At 38.6% G+C, this 23,721-nt stretch overlaps 3 protein-coding genes and 1 long non-coding RNA gene across 8 annotated transcripts; 3 read left to right on the forward strand and 1 right to left on the reverse strand.

Moving 5' to 3' along the window:
• Positions 1–94: 94 nt before the first annotated feature.
• LOC117236971 lies at positions 95–14,734 on the forward strand. Of its 4 annotated transcripts, XM_033500456.1 has the most exons (4): positions 5,190–5,309; positions 11,411–11,583; positions 12,338–13,699; positions 14,331–14,734. In XM_033500456.1, exons 2-4 carry the CDS (start codon positions 11,576–11,578, stop codon positions 14,584–14,586), a joined length of 1,626 nt encoding a protein of 541 aa, XP_033356347.1. In that variant the 5' UTR covers positions 5,190–5,309; positions 11,411–11,575; the 3' UTR covers positions 14,587–14,734. The 4 variants fall into 4 exon arrangements, with proteins under 4 accessions (XP_033356349.1, XP_033356348.1, XP_033356347.1 ...); XM_033500458.1 differs by lacking the exons at positions 5,190–5,309; positions 11,411–11,583 and adding an exon at positions 95–259; XM_033500457.1 differs by lacking the exon at positions 11,411–11,583 and having other exon boundaries at positions 5,176–5,309.
• Positions 436–4,088, forward strand: LOC117236975. The gene is made up of 4 exons (XM_033500464.1): positions 436–548; positions 1,361–1,464; positions 1,543–2,383; positions 3,009–4,088. The coding sequence occupies exons 1-4, from the start codon at positions 451–453 to the stop codon at positions 3,229–3,231; spliced, it is 1,266 nt and encodes a 421-aa protein (XP_033356355.1). The 5' UTR covers positions 436–450; the 3' UTR covers positions 3,232–4,088.
• On the forward strand, positions 5,322–5,959 carry LOC117236978. The gene is made up of 2 exons (XR_004493925.1): positions 5,322–5,761; positions 5,823–5,959. It is a non-coding gene; the product is annotated as an uncharacterized LOC117236978 (long non-coding RNA).
• LOC117236968 (glutamic acid-rich protein-like) lies at positions 5,643–11,572 on the reverse strand. 2 transcript variants are annotated; one of them, XM_033500451.1, is made up of 8 exons: positions 11,217–11,572; positions 8,746–8,992; positions 8,186–8,473; positions 7,351–7,670; positions 7,022–7,265; positions 6,474–6,675; positions 6,121–6,409; positions 5,643–6,053 (listed from the first exon to the last, which is right to left on the reverse strand). In XM_033500451.1, exons 1-8 carry the CDS (start codon positions 11,388–11,390, stop codon positions 5,892–5,894), a joined length of 1,926 nt encoding a protein of 641 aa, XP_033356342.1. In that variant the 5' UTR covers positions 11,391–11,572; the 3' UTR covers positions 5,643–5,891. The 2 variants fall into 2 exon arrangements, with proteins under 2 accessions (XP_033356342.1, XP_033356341.1); XM_033500450.1 differs by having other exon boundaries at positions 6,474–6,750.
• Positions 14,735–23,721: the final 8,987 nt, after the last annotated feature.

Below are 23,721 nucleotides of genomic sequence, written 5' to 3' on the forward strand. Positions count from 1 at the left end.
TAATGTAAACTATATGCAAGTGAAATGTTTGCGACGCCAGTGTAAGAAACATCACTAGGGATTTTATCATACGTCATGTTAGATGTAGGTAAACGTTCTTTTCAAACTACGTTAATGCGTAGTTGCAGTTTCGTTGAAGCTGTAATAAACGTAGTGATTTATGTTATTGTGTACTCTAAATAAAATATCATCGTTGAAAAAATATAGCTTGTACATTCTGGAAATAACCTGCTCGTTGATTGATTTCAAGTGCAAGCATGTAAGTATTGTATTCATTTTTTAGAAACTGTATAGAAACTTGATGATCGTGTAATAATCGTCTTTATTAAAAAATATTTAACAACAAAATAGCAAAAGAGCAATATTCGTAATCTCATATAAACATTTCCGGCGTTCATGGGAAACATTACGATAGATGTGTATAGATGTGTTATATAGAACACACATTACATGACATGCGCCACAGGCATTGCGTCCTTTGTTTCGATCAATAGATACGGTTTGATATTTTATCTCCGGTCCGTTACACCATTACGAGTAAGGACAGCGTAAGTATCGTCACGCGTACATAAGACATTTGTCATAGATACTAAAGAAAATAAATTATCGCGTTTTATAATAATCGGTGCGTTTAATAATCAGTACAACAACATAATAGCTCTGTACTTTGCAGTTGATTGAACAAAAATTGTATTTGTATAATTTTCTACAAAAAACGTTAGGCGATGAGTGAGTATGCGTATAATAGTTGCTTTTGGTTTTTCAAACATAATATTTTCTATATTTCTAGATGTAATAATTATATGTGTATGTATACAATTATTCATAATCATTCTTAGACATGCTTTTTTTACATTAACTTAACTCTGCTAACACGTAGTCAAGATCTTCCCGGAGAGTGAGACTATTTCCCCGTTGTCTTACTAAATCATCTTTCAATCTGTCGACTTGTGCTTTAAGGGGCACAATTGCAGCTAAACGTTCTCCGCGTTTTTTGGGGTGGGGGGTGGGGGTGGGGGGCTTGTTTGTGTCAAAATATATGTACAATTAAGAGATTCTTATTTGACACGTCGTATAGCAATTTGTATCACCTGTAAAGTATTTCGTTGACTTTCTAGAAATTCATCTTCATTTTCAGATTCCTTAGATTCTGATTCTTCTGATTCCGTTTCTTTTTCTTCCTCCTCTTCCTCTTCATTCTTATCGTCATCTTCACTTTCTGATATTAACATTGCTATTTCATCAACTTCTTTCTGAGGATGTTTATACTTCTTCTTTTCTTCTTTCAACAATTTTTGTTGCTGTTTAATTTGATATTTCGTATCCGATGATTGATTAAATTTTGTTTTTTTCTAATCAGATTCGAAATATTGTCAAGAGATCATCAAAAGAAGCTTGTCTCGTGTTTAAAGGTTGGGACGATATCGAGAGAGTCAATCAGTACAAGCTGGGACACTCTTAGAGGTACTAATCCTCAGTACTTTCGTGCTTACGGAGATTCGATAAATGTTCGTTCAAGTGACTAAAATTTTCATCGTAGAGGCTTAAAAATGAGCGAAAATAGCGATAAGATCCCTCAGGAAGAAGAAATTGCGCAAAAGGAACCGAAACCTCTGCGCTATCCTCCGTATCCAGGATATTCGTACCACGAACCTGGAAGGCCTGTTTCGAAGTATTCGGCTCGTTATGCTCATCAAAGTTTAGAAAATACTAACATGAGAACTAACGAATCTGACGACAATCCATCAAATAGTTCGTCTGCTGATTCTGCTTCGCCAAATAAAGAAGCTCCTCCTCGTGTAGATGATAAAGAGACCGCAACAGAACTAGATATCATGGAAAACGATTTTAAAGACGACACATTAAGCGAAAGTAGTCCAGTCAGCCCGAAAGACGAACAACCCAAGAATCTCGCTGAACAGGATGATATTTCCAATCAAAACATTGATCAAGATAGTGTGGATACATATGAGATAGAAAGCTCGATAAACAAATATAATAACGACAGAGATCAAAACACAGAAAAGAAGGATACTCAGGAGTTCGAAGTTGAGAAAACCATGCCCTGGTTGCGAATGATTCCCGAGGACAAGAATCTCTCGAGGCAGATGTTCCTTTACTTGACCCACACGGAACTGAAATCTAAGATCGAGGACATCCAGAAGAAAGAGACGCAGGCGTGCAACAAGCACTGTTGGGACGAAGCTCTACGGTTGAGGGACATAAAGAACAGGCTGGAACTAATTCGCGAAAAGAGGATGTATCATACGGAGAACATCGATTTGGACGAAGAATCGAGAAGGTGTGGATTCGTCAACATCGATAAGAGGGAAGCGGAACTTCTTCAACGAGAAAAAGTCTGTACGGATTCAACAATGTACAGGTAAATTTTATCAAATTACAATAGTAGTTTCATTTAATTGTTGGAAATGTTATTTCATGACCGTTGGTGACGAACGAGATGATTCGACTATAATATACATAAAATTATATATGTACGAATAGAACTCGAAAATACTTACCTGCAAATGTAATGTAAGTTCTTTTAATGTTCATCCGATGATCAGATCTGGTACAATATCGGTATGTGACCGTGAACGATGTTAAGGGTCTAAGACGACAAATAGCATCTCTCGAATTCGTCGAAATTCGTCAAAGTTGCAACCGAAAGCCGTGTCTCATTCGCGTCTCTTTCTCTCACTCTCTCTTTATCTCTCGATGTACACTAACCGCTTACATTCGTCGAGTGTTTCGTAAATACGTACCAAGGCGTTCGTCATCTCATACGCCGTACATTCGACCCTCAATAGATCGCAAATAGGTGGTCTACGATGGAGTCTCTAACGATAAAGACGCGAATGGTATAAGGGTAGATGAATGAAAACATAATAAAAAAGAATTGGGAAGTCGAGTTATAAGTAATCCTGGATCATAAAAATGATGAAAAATATTTATTGTAATTTTCTATTAATCTTTAATAATCTTTGTTTTTGTATATATTATTTTAGTGACGATGCAAAAGCCATGTGGAAGAAATGGGTGGACGAAGATGAACAATCTACGATCAAGGACGCTTTAATGCGAAGGGAAGATTTGATGAACAGATTGGAAGAAAAATGGCAGCGCCTAGCAATTCATGAGAAAGAAAAGATCGCACATTCGTACCACATTGTAATGAATGATTCTATTCTGCTAGAGCTGCCTAAACTAGCTGCAACCGTTAACGGCTAGAATGAAACGGTTCCCAGTTTGTTGAGTTAGACCATAAATAGTTTTTACTCGTAGTTCATGATTTTCTGCCCACAGTGTCAGATACTGTTGGATGTATTTGAAGAAAATTTAGAGAATATTTTAATTATAATAAACTATAGATAAAAAAATAAAAATACAAAAAAATAAGACAAAAAGGAAAGAGATATGTTTAACAGTTTATAACTGTTGAAAGTATTACATATAGTGAAAATGTTCCTAATAATTTCGTGCATTTTTTAATATATTAAATGATTGTTTGCAAAATTAGACGCTATAGAACCATTACTTACCTGTAAAAGTTACAAATGTAATTAATGGGTTTTTATTTCCGTTTTAGCATTGTAGTCACTGTGTTGGCGATATCACGTTATTGTTTTTACCTATTACACTTTACAGTCAATTCCAACTATTTTTTCACAGATGTAAATAACGATATTTTACTAATGAGATTACTGAATGTTATATTAGTGCCTTGGAAAAAATGTTCACGAATACAGGATATTAAATAAGTAATGCAGATTCTAAAAAAAACATAGGTGACTAATAGAAACTTACACTACTTGAATCTAAAATACGTCGAAATATATCAGTGGTTAACATTCCTAATACTAAAATTGTATAAAAACGAAATATTAGGTTCTACTGATCTTGCCAACCAAGAAAATTATTACTCGCTTAATATTCAGTATTCTATGAAGTCGAAATGCAACATTTGCATTGATATGAAAGATTTTATTGTCGCATTGCTGAAAATGCGAACGTTTAGTATTTATTTTGCAAGTCTATATGTAAATATATGTATAATATGTAATATGGATGGAAATAAAATATGGATTAAAAAATACAGATGTGGATAAAAAAACAAATATTAACATTTATAGTCTTATGAAAGACTCAGCAGATTAGTACACGGACGCCATCATTCGTCGATATATTGTTACAAAAGAAGAGGTATATTTATTTCTATTGTGTTTGGATGGGTATTCAACGTGAAGATTACTAATTCATTAAAAAGTTGCAAAAGTAAAGCAGTTTGTGGACCATGTAAACTCATGCCCTAATTATAAAATATATTAATTTTTGACCTAAGTTAAGTCAAACGTAATGCCGAATGTTTGTATGTAAACGAATGTACATACGTGATTTCTTTTTTCTTTTTTTTTTTTTTTTTTTTAATAAATTTACTTTCCCGTTTTATTTTGTTAGCGTGCATATTATGTACGTAATTTAAGAGTGATAATAGTACCGAGCAATAAGAATTTAATTACCTGTAATAATTTAATACTTTCAAATTAACTCTCGCTGTATAATTAAAGTATCTCACATTGTTTGTATCATCTCTGTGAAAAACTCTCCTAAAGAACATGATCTACCCGTGATTAAAATTCAGCGTATTTTTTTCAATTTAGCTTCGGTATATTCAGTTTCACTATACTCAGTATTGTCAGATTGTTTATGACAAGTAAAATTTTTATAAATGGAACAGGTTTTAAGACCATTTAAGATACAAATAATGTTCTAAAACTATAACACTACTGTAAATATATATATATATATTTATATGGAATATGTAACCCATTGGAAAACAATAGTGATATTCTGATATTTCAAATATAATTTTGAATTTTAAAAATGCCGCTATCATCTCCGCTCATATACCCGGCATTTATTTTTTGCATTTCGCATTCCTTTCCTAATTATATCAGCTGAAATGTCGATGTAACAGAAAAATATAAAAGAGAAAATACCGTTCAATAAAAATTTTATACATTTGTTAACGACGATGACTATACGCTCGTAATGTAAACTATATGCAAGTGAAATGTTTGCGACGCCAGTGTAAGAAACATCACTAGGGATTTTATCATACGTCATGTTAGATGTAGGTAAACGTTCTTTTCAAACTACGTTAATGCGTAGTTGCAGTTTCGTTGAAGCTGTAATAAACGTAGTGATTTATGTTATTGTGTACTCTAAATAAAGTATCATCGTTGAAAAAATATAGCTTGTACATTCTGGAAATAACCTGCTCGTTGATTGATTTCAAGTGCAAGCATGTAAGTGTTGTATTGACTTTTCAATTTGTAAATAACCTGTATAGAAACTTGATGATCGAATAATAATCGTCTTTATTAAAAAATATTTAACAACAAAATAGCAAAAAAAGCAATATTTGTAATCTCATATAAACATTTTCGGCGTTCGCGAGAAATTTTACGATAGATGTGTATAGATGTGTTGTATAGAAAACTTACATTACATGATATCCTTGACGTTGCGTCTTTTGTTTCGATCAATAAATACGGTTTAATGTTTTATCTCTAGACCGTTACGTCGTTAAGTACAGCGTAAGTATCGTTACGCGTACATAAGATATTTACCACAAATACTAAAGAAAACAAATTAATGCGTTTAATAACCGGTACCACAAAATAGTAGCTCTATGCTCTGCAGTCGATTGAACAAAAATCTATTTGTGTAATTTTCTACAAAAGACGCTAGGCGCTAGGTGAGTGTGCGTGTATTAGTTGCGTCTGGTTTTTCAGACATAATATTTTCTATATTTTCAGATGTAATATTTATATGTGTATGTATACAATTGTTCATAATCATTCATAGAAATGTTTTTTTACATTAACTTAACCTAACTCTGCTAACACGGAGTCAAGATCTTCTTGGAGAGTGAAACTATCTTCCCGTTGTTTTACTAAATCATCTTTCAGCCTGTCGACTTGTGCTTTGAGCAGATAATTACCTTTTCTTAATGCAGCTAAACGTCCTTCGTGTTTCTTGGCTTGTTTCTGTTAAAATATATATACAATTAAAAGATTCTTATGTAACATGTTATCGTATAACAGTTTGTATTACCTGTAATGTATTTCGTTGACCTTCCAGAGATTGATCTTCATCTTCTGTTTCAGTTTCTTCGTCTTCAGATTCTTCAGATTCTGATTCTTCTGATTCTGTTTCTTCTTCTTCCTCTTCTTCTTCATCTTCATCCTTATCGTCATCACTTTCTGACATTAACTTTGCCATTTTATCAACTTCTTCCTGAAGATGTTTATACTTTCTCCTTTCTTCTTTCAACAATTGTTGTTGCTGTTTAATTTGATCTTTTAACGCGTGTCTTTCTTTTCTGGCATTAACAGCTTTGTCCCTATTTGATAAAATTGACATTAGTTTCTTTATTATATATTAAACTTTAATATATTATTACTCACTTGAAATTTTTAATCTTGGTTATCAAAAGTTTGATCTCTCTTTGTAACCGTTTCTCTGCTGCCCTTGGATCTTTGTCATCTTCTTCCTCTGAACTTTCTTCTTCCTCTTCTTCACTTTCACTCGGTTCTCTTTTATCTATACTTTTTTGAGAAGCTATTTTTGCTACATCTTTTGCACTTGGACAACCAGCCAGTGCCATTCCTGAAACATTGTACCAAGCTGCTTCGTGGCCATCATCTGCTAGCTCAATTATCGGTACAGGCTCAAACTCTTGCTCTAATTTGCAAAGCGTTTAATAAAGAAGCAAAATTAGTATAAGCGTAAGCAGGTTTAGTACTATTAATGAAAAACTAATAACGAGTCAGATCAGATATTTAGTTTTTCATTAAAAGTTTTTGTTATGCATGTTGTTAAAATATTTCTAAGATCATGATTTTTTAGTATTACGTATATAATATGTGCGAATGATCTTAAGTAGAAATGAAAGTTAAGTAGCCCAGTCTAAGTTAAGTAAGTTAAGTAGCTGTAAATATTCATTGGCTTGTACCAGCTTTCATTCGTCTTTCTAAAGCAGCATACATCCTTCTTATTTCCTCCAATTCATTTTTTAGTTTGTCTCTTTCGCCCGAGACAATCGCATATTCTTTCTCAAATTTCTCAGCATCTTCTCTTGCTTGCTGAGCGTCCTTTTTCAATGATTCTGTAATTTGCTCGTCGTACTTCCTTTGTTCTTGCACGCTTTTCTGAGATTTTGCATGGTCGACTTCGGCTTCAAGATTTAAAATCCTTGCCTGTAGGAAACATCAAGGAAAATCAACAGATTGTCGCCGTTTTTTCCGACGATACTCTGGCTTAACAATACTTTAAGAAACGTACTTGTAATTTTTTGTTCTCCTTTTCTAATGCCTCCTTATTTCTAAGTTCAAGCGCAAGCATTTGTTTAGTACTTTGTAAGTCATCCCTTACGGCATCAATGTCGTCCATGTCATCCGAAATAGTGTCATCCGTGGGTTCTTCAGACTTTTGCATTTGCTCCTCTATCGTCAGCTGCCTTCGGAATTTCCTCAAGCCCTGTAGCATTGGTCTCGATCGATCGTTGGTCTGTACTCTCTTTAATTTTACACCTTCCTGAATCTGCTTCAGCAATTGGTTATGCATGTTCGATTTTTCAGATTCGAACACAAAGTGTGCCTTCCCTAGTTAGAAACACTCTATCAGTACAACTGACACACATCCACCGTTTATAATAAATACAATTCAGAGACAATCTCCATGATTCCAACCTTAGAGTTCATTTAGGGGATAAAGGAAATAGGAAAAAGAGGGTATGTCGATAAAAACCCACTAAACACGAAGACAACAGTTAATTCAACGATAATAATATTATTAAACTACAGACGAGAGGGGTTCTCTTCTAGGAGAACGGGATCAGAACAATAGCTACTGTGTGTACTACAAACAGGTCATATCACAGTTCAGAAACAAAAGCTGATCGAATGAAAGCTTATTAACAATTTAATTAATTATACTCGTACGAGCCCCTTTTAGATCGACATTCACAAGGATAAAAAGAGGGTTCGAGGGGTACGTAACAAAACAAAAGGGTTTTCTACTAGCGACTAATCGACAAACACGGTGAAATCGGTTGTTCGTTCCGAAAAGTATCACCCAAGGGAAATCTGAGTAGAATCGAAGTTCGATCGACGATCACCTGCTGGATCAGCTGTAACCTTGTTCACCCTTTCGATCAAGGGCGCACTTCTGTCATTGCACTTCACGTGTCTCAAAGGTTTTCCGCTTTCCACTTCTTTCATCATGCTTGCCCAATCAGGACGTTTCCGTGGTCTCTGTTTCAACATTTCCAGTTGTTGTTGTTGCGTGTCGTTTAGTGGGGGAAGATCTTTCAAGATCGTTCTACTCGGAGGTGGTGGCGGAGGTCTTGGAGGTGGTGGTGGCGGGATCGCTGCCCTCGACGAGCTTTTTGATAATGTCGGCGCTCCTATTTATACGAAAATTTTATTTTTATCCTGACCGAATGGTATCGCAAATTTTTGTGCCTTTTACGTTTCATACATGATCATTACCGCGAAGAAAGTTAAATTAGTTGAAAACGTTTGTTGCGTTTAACATGATATATAACTGTCGCGTTGGCGCAACATAAGAGGTATCGATTAGAATAGATCTGATAATTTTGTAACGTTTATGATAATATTACGAATGTTTATGGTTTATGGTTAAGCTTTGTTTTTACGGAGAGGTTCATGCCGTTACCTGTAGTGCTCTCACTCTTGGAGAGAGGTATCGTATCACCTCGAGATCGGGACCTCTCGATTCGAACCTGTCGTTCGAGCTGTGGCCTCGAATTTGGCTCTTGTCGTCCATTCTCGCGAAGCTTCGTCGGTGCCGGTTGACTGCTCGTATTCTTCTCGCTTTTAGGCTGTGACGGGATTATTGTGATCTTGCTCTGCTTACGTGGCTGTGTTTCCGCCGAGGGCTTCGCTTCTGGTTTCGATACACTCTATAAACCAATAAACAGTTTTATTTCTCTCCTTTGAATTTCTTACCATTTTATCGATATATCACCTTTTATCAAGATTTTCACTAGGAATTTTTCCCTCTTCTATAAAGTATTTTATTAAAGTATTTTCTTATCCCTAACGAACAGTACTTCGTAGTGTCTTTATACGTTTTAAAAATATGCTTTCCACTTCTTTCGCGTTTATTCTATTTTCATCTACTTGAGACGTTTTTCGCCAGGAGCCTAAATATTACGTTTATCGTACTAGTAATATTTACATGCCAATCGCCAGTCGTCGCGTACTCAGTTTTTCGGTTACAATCACTTTACTGTTCACGATCGACGAATATTTATGTTCGCAGCAGCTTTGTATCTCAGATCAGCCTGTTGGCGATTACTCGCAGGACTCGTTGATTATGACGCGTGGTAAAAGGAAGAAAATGATAGTACGTCGTGCGTGCCGCGAAAGATTGTCGTATTGGAAAATAGATAAAAAGAAAAAGACCGTACTCCCCCACCTAGCATCCTTCGTTCCTAAAGAAAGAAAGTCTCGAGAATTCTCTTGGCAAGTATCGATGTTCGTTCGGTCGTCTTTAAATAATCTAATTCGCACTTGCTCCGCGCTCCTTTTCAATCTAGAAACTTCGATCATTATTTTTCCTGATATTGTACTGTTTCTTCTTTTTGAAAAGAACGTACTACTTCTTTGTTGATCCTATCGCTTTATGAAAGAAAATTGAAACGTGGGTGCGAAAATTGGGATGATTATCGGAACACAGAAACGTCCAGATCTTTACAGTAGAATTTGCAAATCCAGCACAACTTATCGGTATATTTACGCAAAACCGTAATATAAACTCGTTAAGAAACTGGCGGAAGACGCAGCTGGCAAGACAGTTGAAATAGAAACGCGTGTTCTTTAAATAATCGTGACCCAGAGGCTTATATGCGAGGACCCGTAAGGCTAGCCTTCTCTGTCTGATCGTGCTTGTATCGAGAAAATCAAATTAATTCAATCCCTTTGATGTCTCATGTAGGCAGGTGTACGAACAGCTTCACGATTCTAATAAATCTCCGTTTAATTATATTAAAATCCGATAATCCATTTGCATAATTCAAACTTTAAAACGAATCGATAGGTTTCTATCATCCGAGAAGCTCGATCGTATTACCAATCATGGGATTAAAAACTTCCTTATCGTTTGCGATGAAACGTTTGCGATTAAAGAAATTCTAGCGCAAACAGAATATTTATAGAAAACAGTTTATTTTTGTATTATGTTAATTGGATTATTCATAGGAGAATGAATAGAGCGATATTTTTGGAATTTCTGAATTTCGTATTTGTTGGAAAATTTTCAACTTAACTGTTCGATAGAAAATTTCGTATGCGCTTTATGCGCTGAAATATCGAGATGTAGCGAAAGTGATGGCGGATTTCGTAAATTGCAATCGAACTTGTCGATGATCTAACTACTCGCGACAGTTGTAAACAATAGCGTGACGCGAATGATCATGACGTTTCCACGTGTCTTTGGAACTTCGAACATCACGTTTCTCGCGTTTTCGCACGATCGAGGATCCATTCGTGTTCGTGGTCGTTTCGCGTGGCCCATTGCCAAAATATCAAAAGTACGCGTTTTCGAATCGTCGCACGACGAAAAATGCAAATAAACAAAAGTACGATAACTCGGATGATCGGCATAGGCGGCGTAGTTGATTTACACACGTACAGAAGCGCATACAACGAATCGTAAATATTTCCACAAATTAGCTGCTCGCTGTTTTTCCAAGCGTAATTTCATATTTCTAATAATAATCGCACTACGTTGTATAATTCAGATGCAACGCCCTTGTAAATTTCTACTTGTCGAAACGATTATACGCGAGAACTTGTTACTCGACACCCACGCAAGTTATTAATAGTCAAGCCTGGTGACTTTGAAACCTAATATCTGAATGGAAAAAGACTGCACAAGGCGGGCCTGATTCTTCGTCGTTTCTAGTAGCATAAGTCCGTATTTGATCAGACAATGAGCTAGCGCCCTGACGATCCCGAAACCAGACAAAAAAAGCAAATTCAACCGGTGGACGTGTAATTTGTTTGACGTAAATTGAAATTGGCTTTTGCGGATAATTCTTTCGTATCGTTCGTATAATCCATTTTATCGCGTGTTAAAAGTTGACAAAGATGACAAAGTAAATTGAGAAAAGAAAGACTCACTTTTAACGTAACTTGGGTAAACGGAGGTGGTTCCTCGACTTTTGATTTCGAATCTCTTCTGGAATTGAGGGTCCAGGGTGCAGTAGGCATAGGTAAAGGTGACGGACCATCTTTGACCCAAGGTGGCCTGAAGGTGGTCCTCTGCGGTGGTGGTTGACCACCGGCACCAGGCATTCTTCTTTATTCTGTCACAGGGTTCTCTTCTCGTCTTAGCTTCGACTTTCCTATCGACTTCCACCTGTCGATGGAATTAGACAAAGAGGCACGGGGATCTGTGTATCGGCTCTGGGCGTGCGTAATGACGAGGATCCTCTCGAGGACGTGTACGATGCGCCACTGACGGACTCCTGGACGACGAAATGAAAAGGTGGGGATCGGTTTTACGTGGGAGAGCCACGACCCACTTTCCTCGAGACGTTTTACACTCGGGAAATCTTCCGGATTGTCCTCGCGGTTCACTGGTCCCGTTGGACCTAAGCGAAGAGATCTCGCGACCGAATTAGGATCCCTTTTAGATCTACGAACGATTGATCCTCGCCAACGTCGACAAGAGGAATTACCGAAGAGCGAAGTGGTTGAGAATTTTTGGGAGTCTGGGAAAGATTGAGACCTGGACCACACATCAGGGCCACGACTGCACCTCCCTAACCGCGTGATATTTTCGTCGACGTGACGTCACAGAAAGACGCAAGCTCGAAATAGAAGACGGTCCTCTTCTTCTAGGATGTTTTCGGTGACTCTCTCGGTTGAAACGCCTCTTCGCTTGATCCTACGACGTATCCCACGTCTGTTTACGATGCAACCGTGTGCCGATCGACACGAAGGTCGGATCGATCATCGCGGACGTTCACGAGATGAACATCGTTCGATGAATCTGTTCGACCTACTAACGCTTTGGCACTTTGCGCGTCGATGATATAATAATCGGATAATAAAGACGATATGTAATTATTTTTTATAAAATATTGTATCATCGATAAAACGTAATTACTGCACCAATTTTATCAATAAACCATCGTTGCCATCGCTCTATTCGACGATTGATCAAATCTTGTTTTTTTCCAATCAGATTCGAAATATTGTCAAGAGATCATCAACAGAAGCTTGTCTCGTGTTTAAAGGGTGGGACGATATCGAGAGAGGCAATACCAGCTAGCTGCGCAGAAACACAACCAGGCGTTGCTCAAGCACGATTATTACCAGCAAATCGCGAGATACTTCGAACGAGAGTGCCGAATCGCCAAGCACTACGATTCTTGGAATTATAGGAATTTAGACCCCAAAGGTGAGCTCGAGAAGGCTAAAAAAGCGGAAAGGTTACATGTCAGAAGGAACAAATTGAGAAATTTGTTGAAGGAGGAGGATGAGACGTACAGAAGAGAATTGGAGGAACGAAAAAGAGTAAAAAGCCGCGAGGAGGAAACGTCGTTAGAGGCTTTGAGGCAAAAATTACGAGAGAAACGCGCAGAACAGAGTCTGTATCTACCTAGAACTTGTCGAAGATATCAATCTTACTTCGTCTGTCCCAAAGAATCGACCAATACTGGGTGGGACACTCTCAGAGGTACCAATCTTCAATATTCTCGTGCTTACAGAGATTCGATAAACGTTATCCGTCCAATCGATCAAAATTTTCGTCGTAGAGGCTCGAAAATGACCGAAGATAGCAATAAGACCTCACACGAGCAAGAAATTGTACAAACAGAACCAGAACCTTTGCGCTATCCTCCGTATCCAGGATATTCGTACCATGAACCTGGCAGACCTGTTTCCAAATACTCGGCCCGTTATGCTCATAGAAGTTTAGAAAACACTAACATGAGAACTAACGAACCTGACGACCACCCAAGTAGTCCGTCTCCGGCTTCTGCTTCGCCAAATAGAGAAATTCCTCCTCGTGTAGATGATAAAGAGTCCACCACAGAACTAGATAACAAACACAACGATTCTAAAAACGACACAATAAGCGGAAGTAGTCCAGTCAGCCCGAAAGACGAACAATCCAAGAATCTCGCTGAACGGGATGATATTTCCAATCAAAAAATCGATCAAGATAGTGTGGATACATGTGAGGTAGAAAGCTCGATAAACAAATATAATAACGACAGAGATCAAAACACAGAAAAGAGGGATACTCGACAGTTCGAAGTTGAGAAAACCATGCCCTGGTTGCGAATGATTCCCGAGGACAAGAATCTCTCGAGGCAGATGTTCCTTTACTTGACTCACAAGGAGCTGAAATCCAAGATCGAGGACATCAAGAAGAGAGAGACGCACGCGTGCAACAAGCAGTGTTGGGACGAGGCTTTGCGGCTGAGGGATATGAAGAATAGGCTGGAACTAATTCGCGAAAAGAGGATGTATCATACGGAAAACCTCGATTTGGACGAAGAATCGAGAAAATGGGGATTCGACAACATCGATAAGAGGGAAGCGGAACTTCTTCAACGAGAAAAAGTCTGTACGGATTCAACAATGTACAGGTAAATTTTAACAAATTACAATAATAGATTCATTTGATTGTTGGAAATGTTATTTCATGACCGTTGATGACGAACGAGATTATTCGACTATAATATACATAAAATTATATATGTACGAATAGAACTTGAAAATACTTATGTGCAAATGTATTGTAAGTTCCTTTAATGTTCATCTGATGACCAGATTTGTTACAATATCGGTATGTGACCGTGAACGATGTTAAGGGTCTAGGACGACGAATAGCACCTCTCGAATTAGTCGAGATTCGTCGATGTTGCAACCGAAAGCCGTGACTCATTCATGTCTCTCTCCCTCACTCTTTATCTCTTGATGTGCACTAACCGCTTACACGCATCGAGTGTTTCGTAAATACGTGCCAAGGCGTTCGTCATCCTGTACGCCTTACGTTCGGTCCTCGATAGATCGCAAATAGGTGGTCTACGATGGAGTCTCTAACGATAAAGACGCGAATGGTACAAGGATAGATGAGTGAAAACATAATAAAAAAGAATTGGGAAGTCGAGTTATAAGTAATCCTGGATCATAAGGATGATGAAACGTACTAGAATTATTTTATTGTAATTTTCTAGTAATCTTTAATAATCTTTGTTTTTGTATATATTATTTTAGTGAAGATGCAAAAGCCATGTGGAAGAAATGGGTGCACGAAGATGAACAATCCGTGATCAAGGAGGCTCTGGTGCGAAGGGAAAATTTGATGGACAAATTGGAAAAAGAATGGCAGCGCCTAGCAATTCATGAGAAAGAAAAAATCGCACAATCGTACCAGATCGTAACGAACGATTCTGCTTTACAAGAGGCGCCTAAACTAGCTGCAGCTGTTAACGCGGCTAAAATGAAATCGGTCTCCAGTTCCTTAAATTAGACCATAAATCATATTTTACATTTACTCGTAGTTCATGATTTTCTGCCCACGGTGACGGATACTGTTGGATATACTTGAAGAAAATTTAGAGAACTTATTCAATTATAGTAAACTATAGGTAAAAAAATAAAAATACAAAAAAATAAGATAAAAAGGAAAGAGATATGTTTAACAGTTTGTAACTGTTAAACGTTATTGAAGACTGATTATATTCTTATTAAATTCCTGTTTCGTTAAAAAAAGTATTACATATATTGAAATTATGCCTAATCATTTTGTATATTTTTCAATATTTTAAATGATTGTAAAATTGGACGGTATAGAACTATTACTTGTAACAGTTACATATTTAATTACTGGATTTTTATTTCAATTTTATCATTTCTATTATCTCTAATCGCTTTTATGTTGGCAGTATTACAATATTGTTATTATCTACTACCCTTTACCGTCAATTCCAATTTATTATTCACAAATGTTTATGACGATATTTTACTAATGACATTACTGTACATTGCATTATTGTCTTGGAAATAAAATGAACTTGGAAGTAACGGCGCATTTTTTCTATGTTTATAATTTGAAAAATCTAAATTTTACTATCTATATGTATATGTATAAAGTAGAAATGTATCGACTAGGGTTTTGGCCAACTAGTCGACTAGCCAATTGGTTCCCAAGAAACCAATTAGTCATGTCTGCTAATCATTTTCAAATATCATTACAAAAGGCATCGCATTTGTGAGCATTTAGTGCGACGAACATATTAACATATATTTATTTTATTACATCTTGTTTCTTCGTTCTAAAGTGTTCTTTTTTGTTATGATAAAAGTTGAAAGTAATGTCCAAAGTTCCTAGTTAACTGGTAACTATTTCGCTTATTTCAATCTAATACTAATTACTGTATCGAATTTTGTATGTGATAATTATGTAACATTAAAATATGTACTTATAAGTAAGTAGGTATACTACATATTAAAAAATAGTAAAATTATGCTAATGACAATGAAAAAAGAATATTATATATATTTTTATTTTTATGCCTTATCAAGTTATTTTTATTACCTTATAATACTGAAAATTTAGGACTGATCAATTTGTCTCTTTTGTCGACTAGCCTCTTTCTGTAAAAGTCGCTTCACCACTAATACGATGTAATGTGGCGAATTTCAAATTCGCCGCGAAAGATTGCACGCCGATAAAATTTGAAATCATTTTCTGTTTGGTACGCAAGATGGCATGGCGAGGTTGGCAGTCGACTCACGAAAATAGCGCGCAGCACTCGTGTTCGCCGTTATAGAGTCGCGTTTATTTGTAATTATTGATACTGTCAAGACGTGTTTAAGTGATAATTAGTGCATCAATCATCAAAACCACAATGAGAACGTGTTTGTCCACGCAGAGGCACTCATCCTTGTATACTTCACATGCTTTCGGCGATTCTTCAGTCTTCAGTTAGTTAAGTACAAACTTTGCTTATACATATTTTATAAAGAATTACATAATTTTCTGCCTGTAACATGTAATAAAAAATGTATCATATGCTAGATTTTGTTACTATTATGACAATTTGTCGTCACAAAAAAGTTTGATTGTATAATACATTTAGTGCTACATGTTCCAGATGAGTACATATTATCATATAACTATATCAAACATATAATACGTGAATTTCTATTCCCTTAATGATAAACGACGTATAACCTGAAAAATATACAAATCATGCTATCGTTCGTAATAGGAAATATGCTTTCGAAAAGTGAGAAAGTATCGCACGTGCGTCGCGAATACTATACATATATGCGTATATGTATATCAACAAACGTTTACAGTACCGCGAATTCCAATAGAATCTGTTTTTTTCATTACCACATGTGCTTAGTTACGAGTTGTGACAACAAATCGAGGATAGCGGCCTTAGTACTTTATTATTGTTTCCATTCGGATCTGTTAATTAAGGGGCAACATTTTTTTCGTCTGAACGAAGGCACGAAAGAATTTCCAAGGAATTCGCGGTAGCATAAGCTAGGTGGTCGCCATTAATCGTCAGGCATACCCCGTGACAACGACCAAATTAGTCGGCCGATCCGTCAAAAAGAGCATTTCTGTGGTAGGCGTGCATTATATCCTCCGCGGACCGAGCGCCACATGGCACTTTGCGCGCAGACACGCCTGCGCATTCACCTTCCGAGTATTCCACGGCAAATGTGTTTGCATATACAGTGTTGTTTAAGCGTTATTACGTTAACGTCGGTTCTACTTTTTTAAATTATTCCGAAACTGAGGAAAAATTTGTAATTTAAATCATTTAAATGGACATTTCATAGAAATATTTATATTTATTCATTTGGAAAAATATTTGATGGGAAGTCTCCCTTTAGAAGTATTAGAAATAACAAACTACAAGTCACGAGTAGTTAAAGAACTTAACCTGTTATAACTCTAGTCTCAAATTCGATGTGCTTCCATTTTTCTACATATCGTTCATATCCATTTTTCTAAATAAATTACTCCACATTTAGTACATTTGCAAGACCTATAGTCGATCTAATGACTATAATTTATTGATTCAATAACTTTGAAGTTTGTGATTATGCAAGTTTCTATTTAATAGGTTAACGTACTCTTTCTTGTAATAAGGTTTCTTTAAATCGCCTGTTTACGCATATAAGAACGGTATCATAAGGGCATCGATGGTCTTTTTTCCATTTTCAGTTACAATAAAACAATTAATGGCGTTAGGTATTCGGAATATAATTAAATGTAAACTGTGTAGATCAAAGAATTCAATTAGAGTAGCTACAGAAAGTGATTCGCACATCATTATATCCATTATGACATTTACGTATTGATTAATTAAGTCCAAGTGTATTAAGTTTCGTATCATTTAGCAATACTTTCATGTAACAACAAAAATGTGATACCATGAAACTAAAATATAGAATCTGATAAAAAAGCGCCCTATTGGAAAATAGGGGTAGGTATATGCAAATATTTGCTGTCTCCACCCTGCATAATATTATCCTACTGAATTACACTAAAAAAAAAAAAAAACTCGCTTATACCAATACGAAAAATAATGTAACTCTCAAAAGGATAAATCATTGTTCGATCCGCGGGCAAAATGGTCCAAGTCTAACAAACTACTTATCATGTAGCCATGTATCCTTAACGACCGTACAAGATGCATCCGCGTTGTATTTTTCAGCGGGCCATCGATCTCGAATTTTCGTGTTAACATTTAAATCACACCCACACTGTACATCCGGGACCATGGTAAACTCAAAGCAAAAGACATAGAGGAAGCGGGAGAGAGAGAGAGAGAGAGCGGGCGAACAAGAGAGAGAGAGAGAGAGAGAGAGAGAAAGAAATATAGTTCGTAATACGTGGTATCGTGCGTGCAATGGCCCGTGAAAGCTGACTGTCTGCTCGGCACCCAAGAGAAGAGGGATGCAGCCACGCCAGCTATGTTAATTAAACGCGTTTCTAGCCCCCGCATAGGAAATCAGAGAAAAAAGGAGATGAGACGAGCGATGCTCGAGGAGATGGGGCAACGTGAAAGAGGGTGCCGGCTAATAACACGTCCCGTACGACGAACGCACGCCACACGCCCGTCTTCTGCTTCTTCTTCTTCTTCTTCTTCTTCTTCTCCTTCTTCTTCGTCTTCCCCTCTTCTCCTCAACCTCCACCATCTTTTCGTCCACCACTTCTTTCTCCGTCTGCTTCTTCTTTCTCGTTCTCCTTCCACTATTGTTTTTTGTCTTCGTCCGTCACTTGTCTTCTTGATGCCAGAATGTCGTAACAATCCGGTCGACTGTCCGAACGACTGCGTTTTTTGATATTTCGAAAGGCTGAAAAAATTGCGAGGGTTACGGGAAAGATGGCGTTTCTTGTCTTGTAATTTCATAATTCAAAAGTTTGGTAAAAGAAAAGAAGAAATAAATTCGTTCGGGGGCAAAAGCAATTTTAATGCGTCGTAGGCTTGTTCGACGGTGCTTTCCAATTCTTTGCTTCTTCCAAATAAAAGCCACGGCGCTCGAAATAGTTCCCTTTGAGACACCACTTTCATCTTTCTTCTTACAATTAGTTTCAAATCGTTAAACTTCAATTTTGACGTTAATTTTAGTAAAGATCGCTCGTCGCAACACTAATAATCTCGGTAAGTTTCAATTGTCCTATGAATTTCATTAGGTCGTTGGTCGCTGAAAAAACGGGGCATCGATAAGATCCTGTCCTAAGACCGATTAGTTCAAATCGCGATAAGGTTATTGGGTATCACGGTTACACGGAAATTACGCTCGTCACGGGTTGTCGCTTATACACGATAAAGAAAAAAAAAAGACAAGAAAAGAAAGAAGAGAATAAGAAGAAGGACAGAAAAAGAGTGGTGCCAAGTAGATGGAAGGAGAAAAAAAGACACGCTTTAAAGGGCCAGCTAAAGTTACGCTAGCGACAAATTAGTCGACCAATAACGGAGTGTGAGGGGTTGCTGGGTTTCACGGAAACGCATACACGGACCACGTGGCTCCCCATAAAGGGAAGCAATGAAGACAGCATATGTCTGACAAGCGCTTAATCATCGGGGAAAATTTTCTGTCGTCGACAGATTAGCCTTGCGAGAGCGAGCCGGTTCGACTTCTAACACTTGTAGTTTGTGTGCGTTTCGCACCCTTGGTGTCTCTTCCGCGACGTTCGTTCCTTTACGATCGTACGATCGGCTGATCGTAATTTCTCTCGTTTCCTTGTCCTTTTTAGAAGTTCCGCTAACTTTAATGCTTCCGAGAAACGCCGACCGAATGGGAACACCGTTCGCGTGCAATTAAGTATCGATTCGCGGACAGAGAGAAAAAAAGACAGAGGAGAAGGGGGAAGAAGAGAAGAGATTAAGAGTAAATTGTGGCATAATCGTCCGGTGCGTCCGAGTAAAATTTTGGTCGCAATTTTGGCCACTTTAAACTCAATTTGCACGCGTCCTGGGTTATTCAAGCCAGTCGAAGAACTCGCGGAAGAGTGTAACGAAACGTTAGTATGTACAAAGTTGTTCAAGCATGCAAGTCGATGATGCGTTAATTTTTTCTTTTCTCCTCTCTTTACCTCTTTCACTTTGATCGTTGTCCCTCATTCCCCGGCGGGTGGTACGCACGATGGGGGAAAATTGATTTGATTATTCGCGACGAAACGAAGTGAACACCGTTGGTATTATGTAAATTTTTGTCCATTCGATGTTTCTGCCCGGAAAGTTCATTATACGCTCTATGAAACTTGGCCGAAATGCGAACAATAAATCGCGATTATTTGGCCTGGTATTAAATAACCGTTAAATAAAATAATATATTATAATGGGTGTTTACGCGGCTCCTAGTATTCGGCGCGATTTTAATCGCGTTACCGATCCGATAATTGAATACGATAAATGAATCCGACGAATTCGATAGAAAACGACAACCGAACACGGGCTGTGCCTTTGAACGCGTTCGCGCGTTACTCGTTCTCGTTATTCGCACAATGTATCACCCTGGATGGTGGCGTACAGCAGCGACGCAGTTTCCTTGATCCGCGACGCGCAGGTACATTTTTTCTACGATATCGTAACAACGAAGCAATTTCGTTAGGAAGTTGGCGAACCGTTGCCAAGACCGACGCTGGATGATAAATCTTCCTGGAGAAACTTTGTACGCGCGTCGAGTTCCGCGGAAAATCTATTCCCTTCGTTATCGTAAAGTTTCGCGCCGGCCTTGAACGTTGATCGTATCCCTTTTGACCGCGAAACTGGAACTAAAACCTACCTGAACGAGAATCACGCAGTTTACACGGAGAAAATTCTCGAAAATTTGCTTGAAATTTTGATACAACGTATTCGCCGGCGAGTGCCAACTCGCAACGATCGAATTTCGATGTAAAACGTGAAACGTAAAAGTGATCGTTCTTTGTTCTTCCGGCCGACCATTTTCCGATATCAAACGTTCTTTCGTTGCTTTTAAACGATTCAGAGAAGTTAGCATTTCGGCCTTTTAATCCACTTTGATGCCAATGCTTTGACATTGCTACAGGAAAAAAAAGCAACGGAGGAAGAAAGCGATTCTTTTTATTTATTAGCCGCGAAATGGTTTTCTCACGGTGTCCGTGCCATAGTAATTAAAGCGTGTCTTTGAGGACGGAACGGAATGGAAATGCACGCAACGTGATTTTCGCGAAATAGTTCGCGGTTGGACGGATTTGGTCGATGGTCTTTTTCCAATTCGAACGAAACGATTTTTTCCCTCTTTCTTCTGCTCGTTATTATTCGAAATATCGGCGGCGTTTGTAGCCTCGGATCGCGATTATTTTCCAACCAACGAGTCCGAGGACGATGTTAACGACGTTTCAAGTTTCTCGATGGTCGCGCTCCCACGCGACGACACAGCTTTCCCGTTTTTGTTTTATAGAAGACACCGCTAATGGCCAGAAACAAAAGTTCAATTTTTCCCGCGTACACGCCGAGATCGTAATTACACCTTGCGAGTATAAGGGACATTAATTGCAGAGATTATGATTAATCGATGCATCGATAGTGATTCATTGTCGCATCTAACGATACCTCGCTTGTAACATCTTCCTTAACAGAAAGCTATAATTAAGGATGAAGGACGGTGACCCGCGATTTCGAGACTCTTTTCAATTTTCAAATAAAGGCTTGTCGTCCGCGCTAACCGAATTATCCGATAGGATGAAAGGGACGTTCGATTAAAACTTGCCTGCTGGTTGCGTCATTTTCTATACGACCATACAAACGACAAAAGACGCGTAGTTTTAGAGGCTTGTTCGATGCTTACAACGAGGTATCGTTCATGGAAAATTTGTCTCGTTGCTGCGAACGTCTGCGATATTTCGCTAATTCTCATCGAAACTGGTATTTTTGATGGAGAGATCGAGCTAGCCTCCTCGTCAATAGGAGAAACGTATGTGCGCGAACGTTGAAGCGTTAATTACGAGAAGAATTAATTACGATATAACATATGTAATTGGAAACAAGAATTTCTCTACAACGCAAACAACGTTTACGTACTTTTTAACGAAAGGATTTCTTGCTACTTGAAGACTTACAACAACCTTCGTAGTGAGAGGGTTAATAATGTTATATTTAACATTCATTACGTCAAATCAATACAATTCGTTGCACGGGAATGAAGCTTGTTCCAAGTCGATTTCTCGTTCGATATAAAAACATCGAAGGGGGAATATCTCCATCGGCACGCGTAAACTTAACACGGAGCTACGTACCAGAGGAGATACCTCGTACGCAATCAGAGCTAGTACGTGCAGAAACGCTCGGTACGCGCAATCTTATCAACTAAAATCGTCGGAAAGCTCTGGTGCAATAGGTGGGGCCGATGGTGATCGCGCGCAGAGCTCAAAGAAAATATATTTATAAAATTCATGGCAGACGTCTGGCTCGGTTAATCGGTTTCCCGAGGACGTTGATCAATTTCGCCTAGAAAGAGGAGAGAAAGATATACATATATATATATATATAAAATATATACGCGCCCTCCGAAACTTCTCTATCCAACGTTCACCCTTTTCATCATCGCCTCTATCCTATCCCCCTTTTTCTCGTTCCGATCTCTTTCCCCTCGCTCCCGTTTTCGTTGCCTTCGTGCACCCCCTCCTCCTTCGTCCCTCCTTTTCGAGTCGCCAAAAAAATGCCCCTTCGGGCAGAACTCTCGTAGCTTCCGCCGTTCCGAGATACTCGCCGCATTCCCGCCTCCGCTTCGGTCCCGATCCCCACGTCAATGCCACCACCTCCACCTTTTCTCTCTACGATCTTGCTCTTTCTGTTAAAGACAAGCGAAGTGAGCGCGCGGCCTAGGTGCTCCGTGTGCCAGTGTGCAAAACCACGCGCTACTCTTCTACTTCGTCCTCTACCTGGCAGCGCAATATCGGTCCGCGTGCATGCATATACAGCGAGAGAACGATAGATAGAAACGAAGAGAGAGAGAGAGAGAGAGAGAGGAAGATATATATATATATATATATATATATATAGAGGGATTAACAGGGACAGAGGGAACGTGGCGGCATAATATACGCGAATACGGATGCAGCATTGCACACGTATATATATATAGGCGTAACGTGGTTTTCTTCTCTCGCTCTCGCGAGCCTGTTATGTAGAAAAATAAGTACATGCAGCCACCTAGGCACCCAGCGTGAAGAACAGACGGAGATACGGAGAAAAAGGGACGCGGCACCGATGGAAGAAGGAGAGAAGAACGAGAGACCAGAGTCCTGCACTCTCGGCCCGTTCACCACCTCTCTCTCGGTGTGTCCTCTGCCGTGGTTCATCCGTGTGTTCGCGTGTACCTACGTGTTTCATGTTAGTGGCCCGTACGCTCGTCTTCGTCGCCCGGCTCGCGCCTCTGTCTGCGTGCACGTACATTAGGTACCTGCACGTATATATAGGTACCTATCTATAGGTACCAAATGGTAAATGAGAGGGTAGACGCGAGGTCCGGACGCCCGCAGCTAGCGGCGACCCAAAGCTTCGTCTACCGCGGGGCTGTATGTGCCACCACACGTACCGGGTGGGCTTTAAAACCGCACTTTTTATCGTCGCTCATTCTTCGTAGCGTTCGATACGATCGTCGACGCACGATTGATTTCCGGATCTATGGATTGAGAAAATAAACGGTGACCGATCGATGTCGGACGAGAACCAACGTAGGAAATTAATTTAGCGAGAATGAAACGTGATACGAATATCCTTGAGCAAATTTTTCGCGCGCGCCTCGTCGCGAGTACGATTTTCTCGAAAACTTCGAGCGAAAAGTCGGATAAAACAATGGAAAACGTTCTTTTTCGAATATCTGTATTTTATCAGATCGACGCATCATTTCAATCGAGTTTCCCGCAACTTGTACAAATTAATTCCTCGTAATAATAATATACACCCGTTTCGAATTTGTTCGTTCGAATGTTTTAATATGTAGCCGGGAAATATTTTCTGCGCCGATTCGTAAAGCCGTTCGAATTGATGGTTTATCGGTCGGCGTGAAACGTTTTCGAAGGCATAGGATAAAAAAGAAAGACAACGATGGCAAAGGGAAAGAGAGAAAAAAGGAGAGAGAGAGAGAGAAAGAGAAGGAGGGGCGC

The sequence above is a fragment of the Bombus vosnesenskii genome, unplaced genomic scaffold (assembly GCF_011952255.1).
Source record: "Bombus vosnesenskii isolate JDL3184/JDL3185 unplaced genomic scaffold, Bvos_JDL3184-5_v1.1 scf7180000013352, whole genome shotgun sequence".
Lineage (NCBI taxonomy): Eukaryota > Metazoa > Arthropoda > Insecta > Hymenoptera > Apidae > Bombus > Bombus vosnesenskii.

What these genes read in the sequence shown, in the direction of transcription:
- LOC117236975 (XM_033500464.1), top strand. Translation starts at nt 451, where the DNA reads ATGACATGCGCCACAGGCATTGCGTCCTTTGTTTCGATCAATAGATAC. An exon ending in CCATTACGAGTAAGGACAGC is followed by an intron (nt 549 to 1,360) that starts GTAAGTATCGTC and finishes TTTTCTAATCAG; the next exon opens with ATTCGAAATATTGTCAAGAG. An exon ending in ACGGATTCAACAATGTACAG is followed by an intron (nt 2,384 to 3,008) that starts GTAAATTTTATC and finishes ATATTATTTTAG; the next exon opens with TGACGATGCAAAAGCCATGT.
- LOC117236968 (XM_033500450.1), bottom strand. Translation starts at nt 11,390, where the DNA reads ATGCCTGGTGCCGGTGGTCAACCACCACCGCAGAGGACCACCTTCAGG. An exon ending in GGTTACAGCTGATCCAGCAG is followed by an intron (nt 7,671 to 8,185) that starts GTGATCGTCGAT and finishes GTTTCTAACTAG; the next exon opens with GGAAGGCACACTTTGTGTTC. An exon ending in AGAAAGACGAATGAAAGCTG is followed by an intron (nt 6,751 to 7,021) that starts GTACAAGCCAAT and finishes TTTGCAAATTAG; the next exon opens with AGCAAGAGTTTGAGCCTGTA.
- LOC117236971 (XM_033500456.1), top strand. An exon ending in ACGGATTCAACAATGTACAG is followed by an intron (nt 13,700 to 14,330) that starts GTAAATTTTAAC and finishes ATATTATTTTAG; the next exon opens with TGAAGATGCAAAAGCCATGT.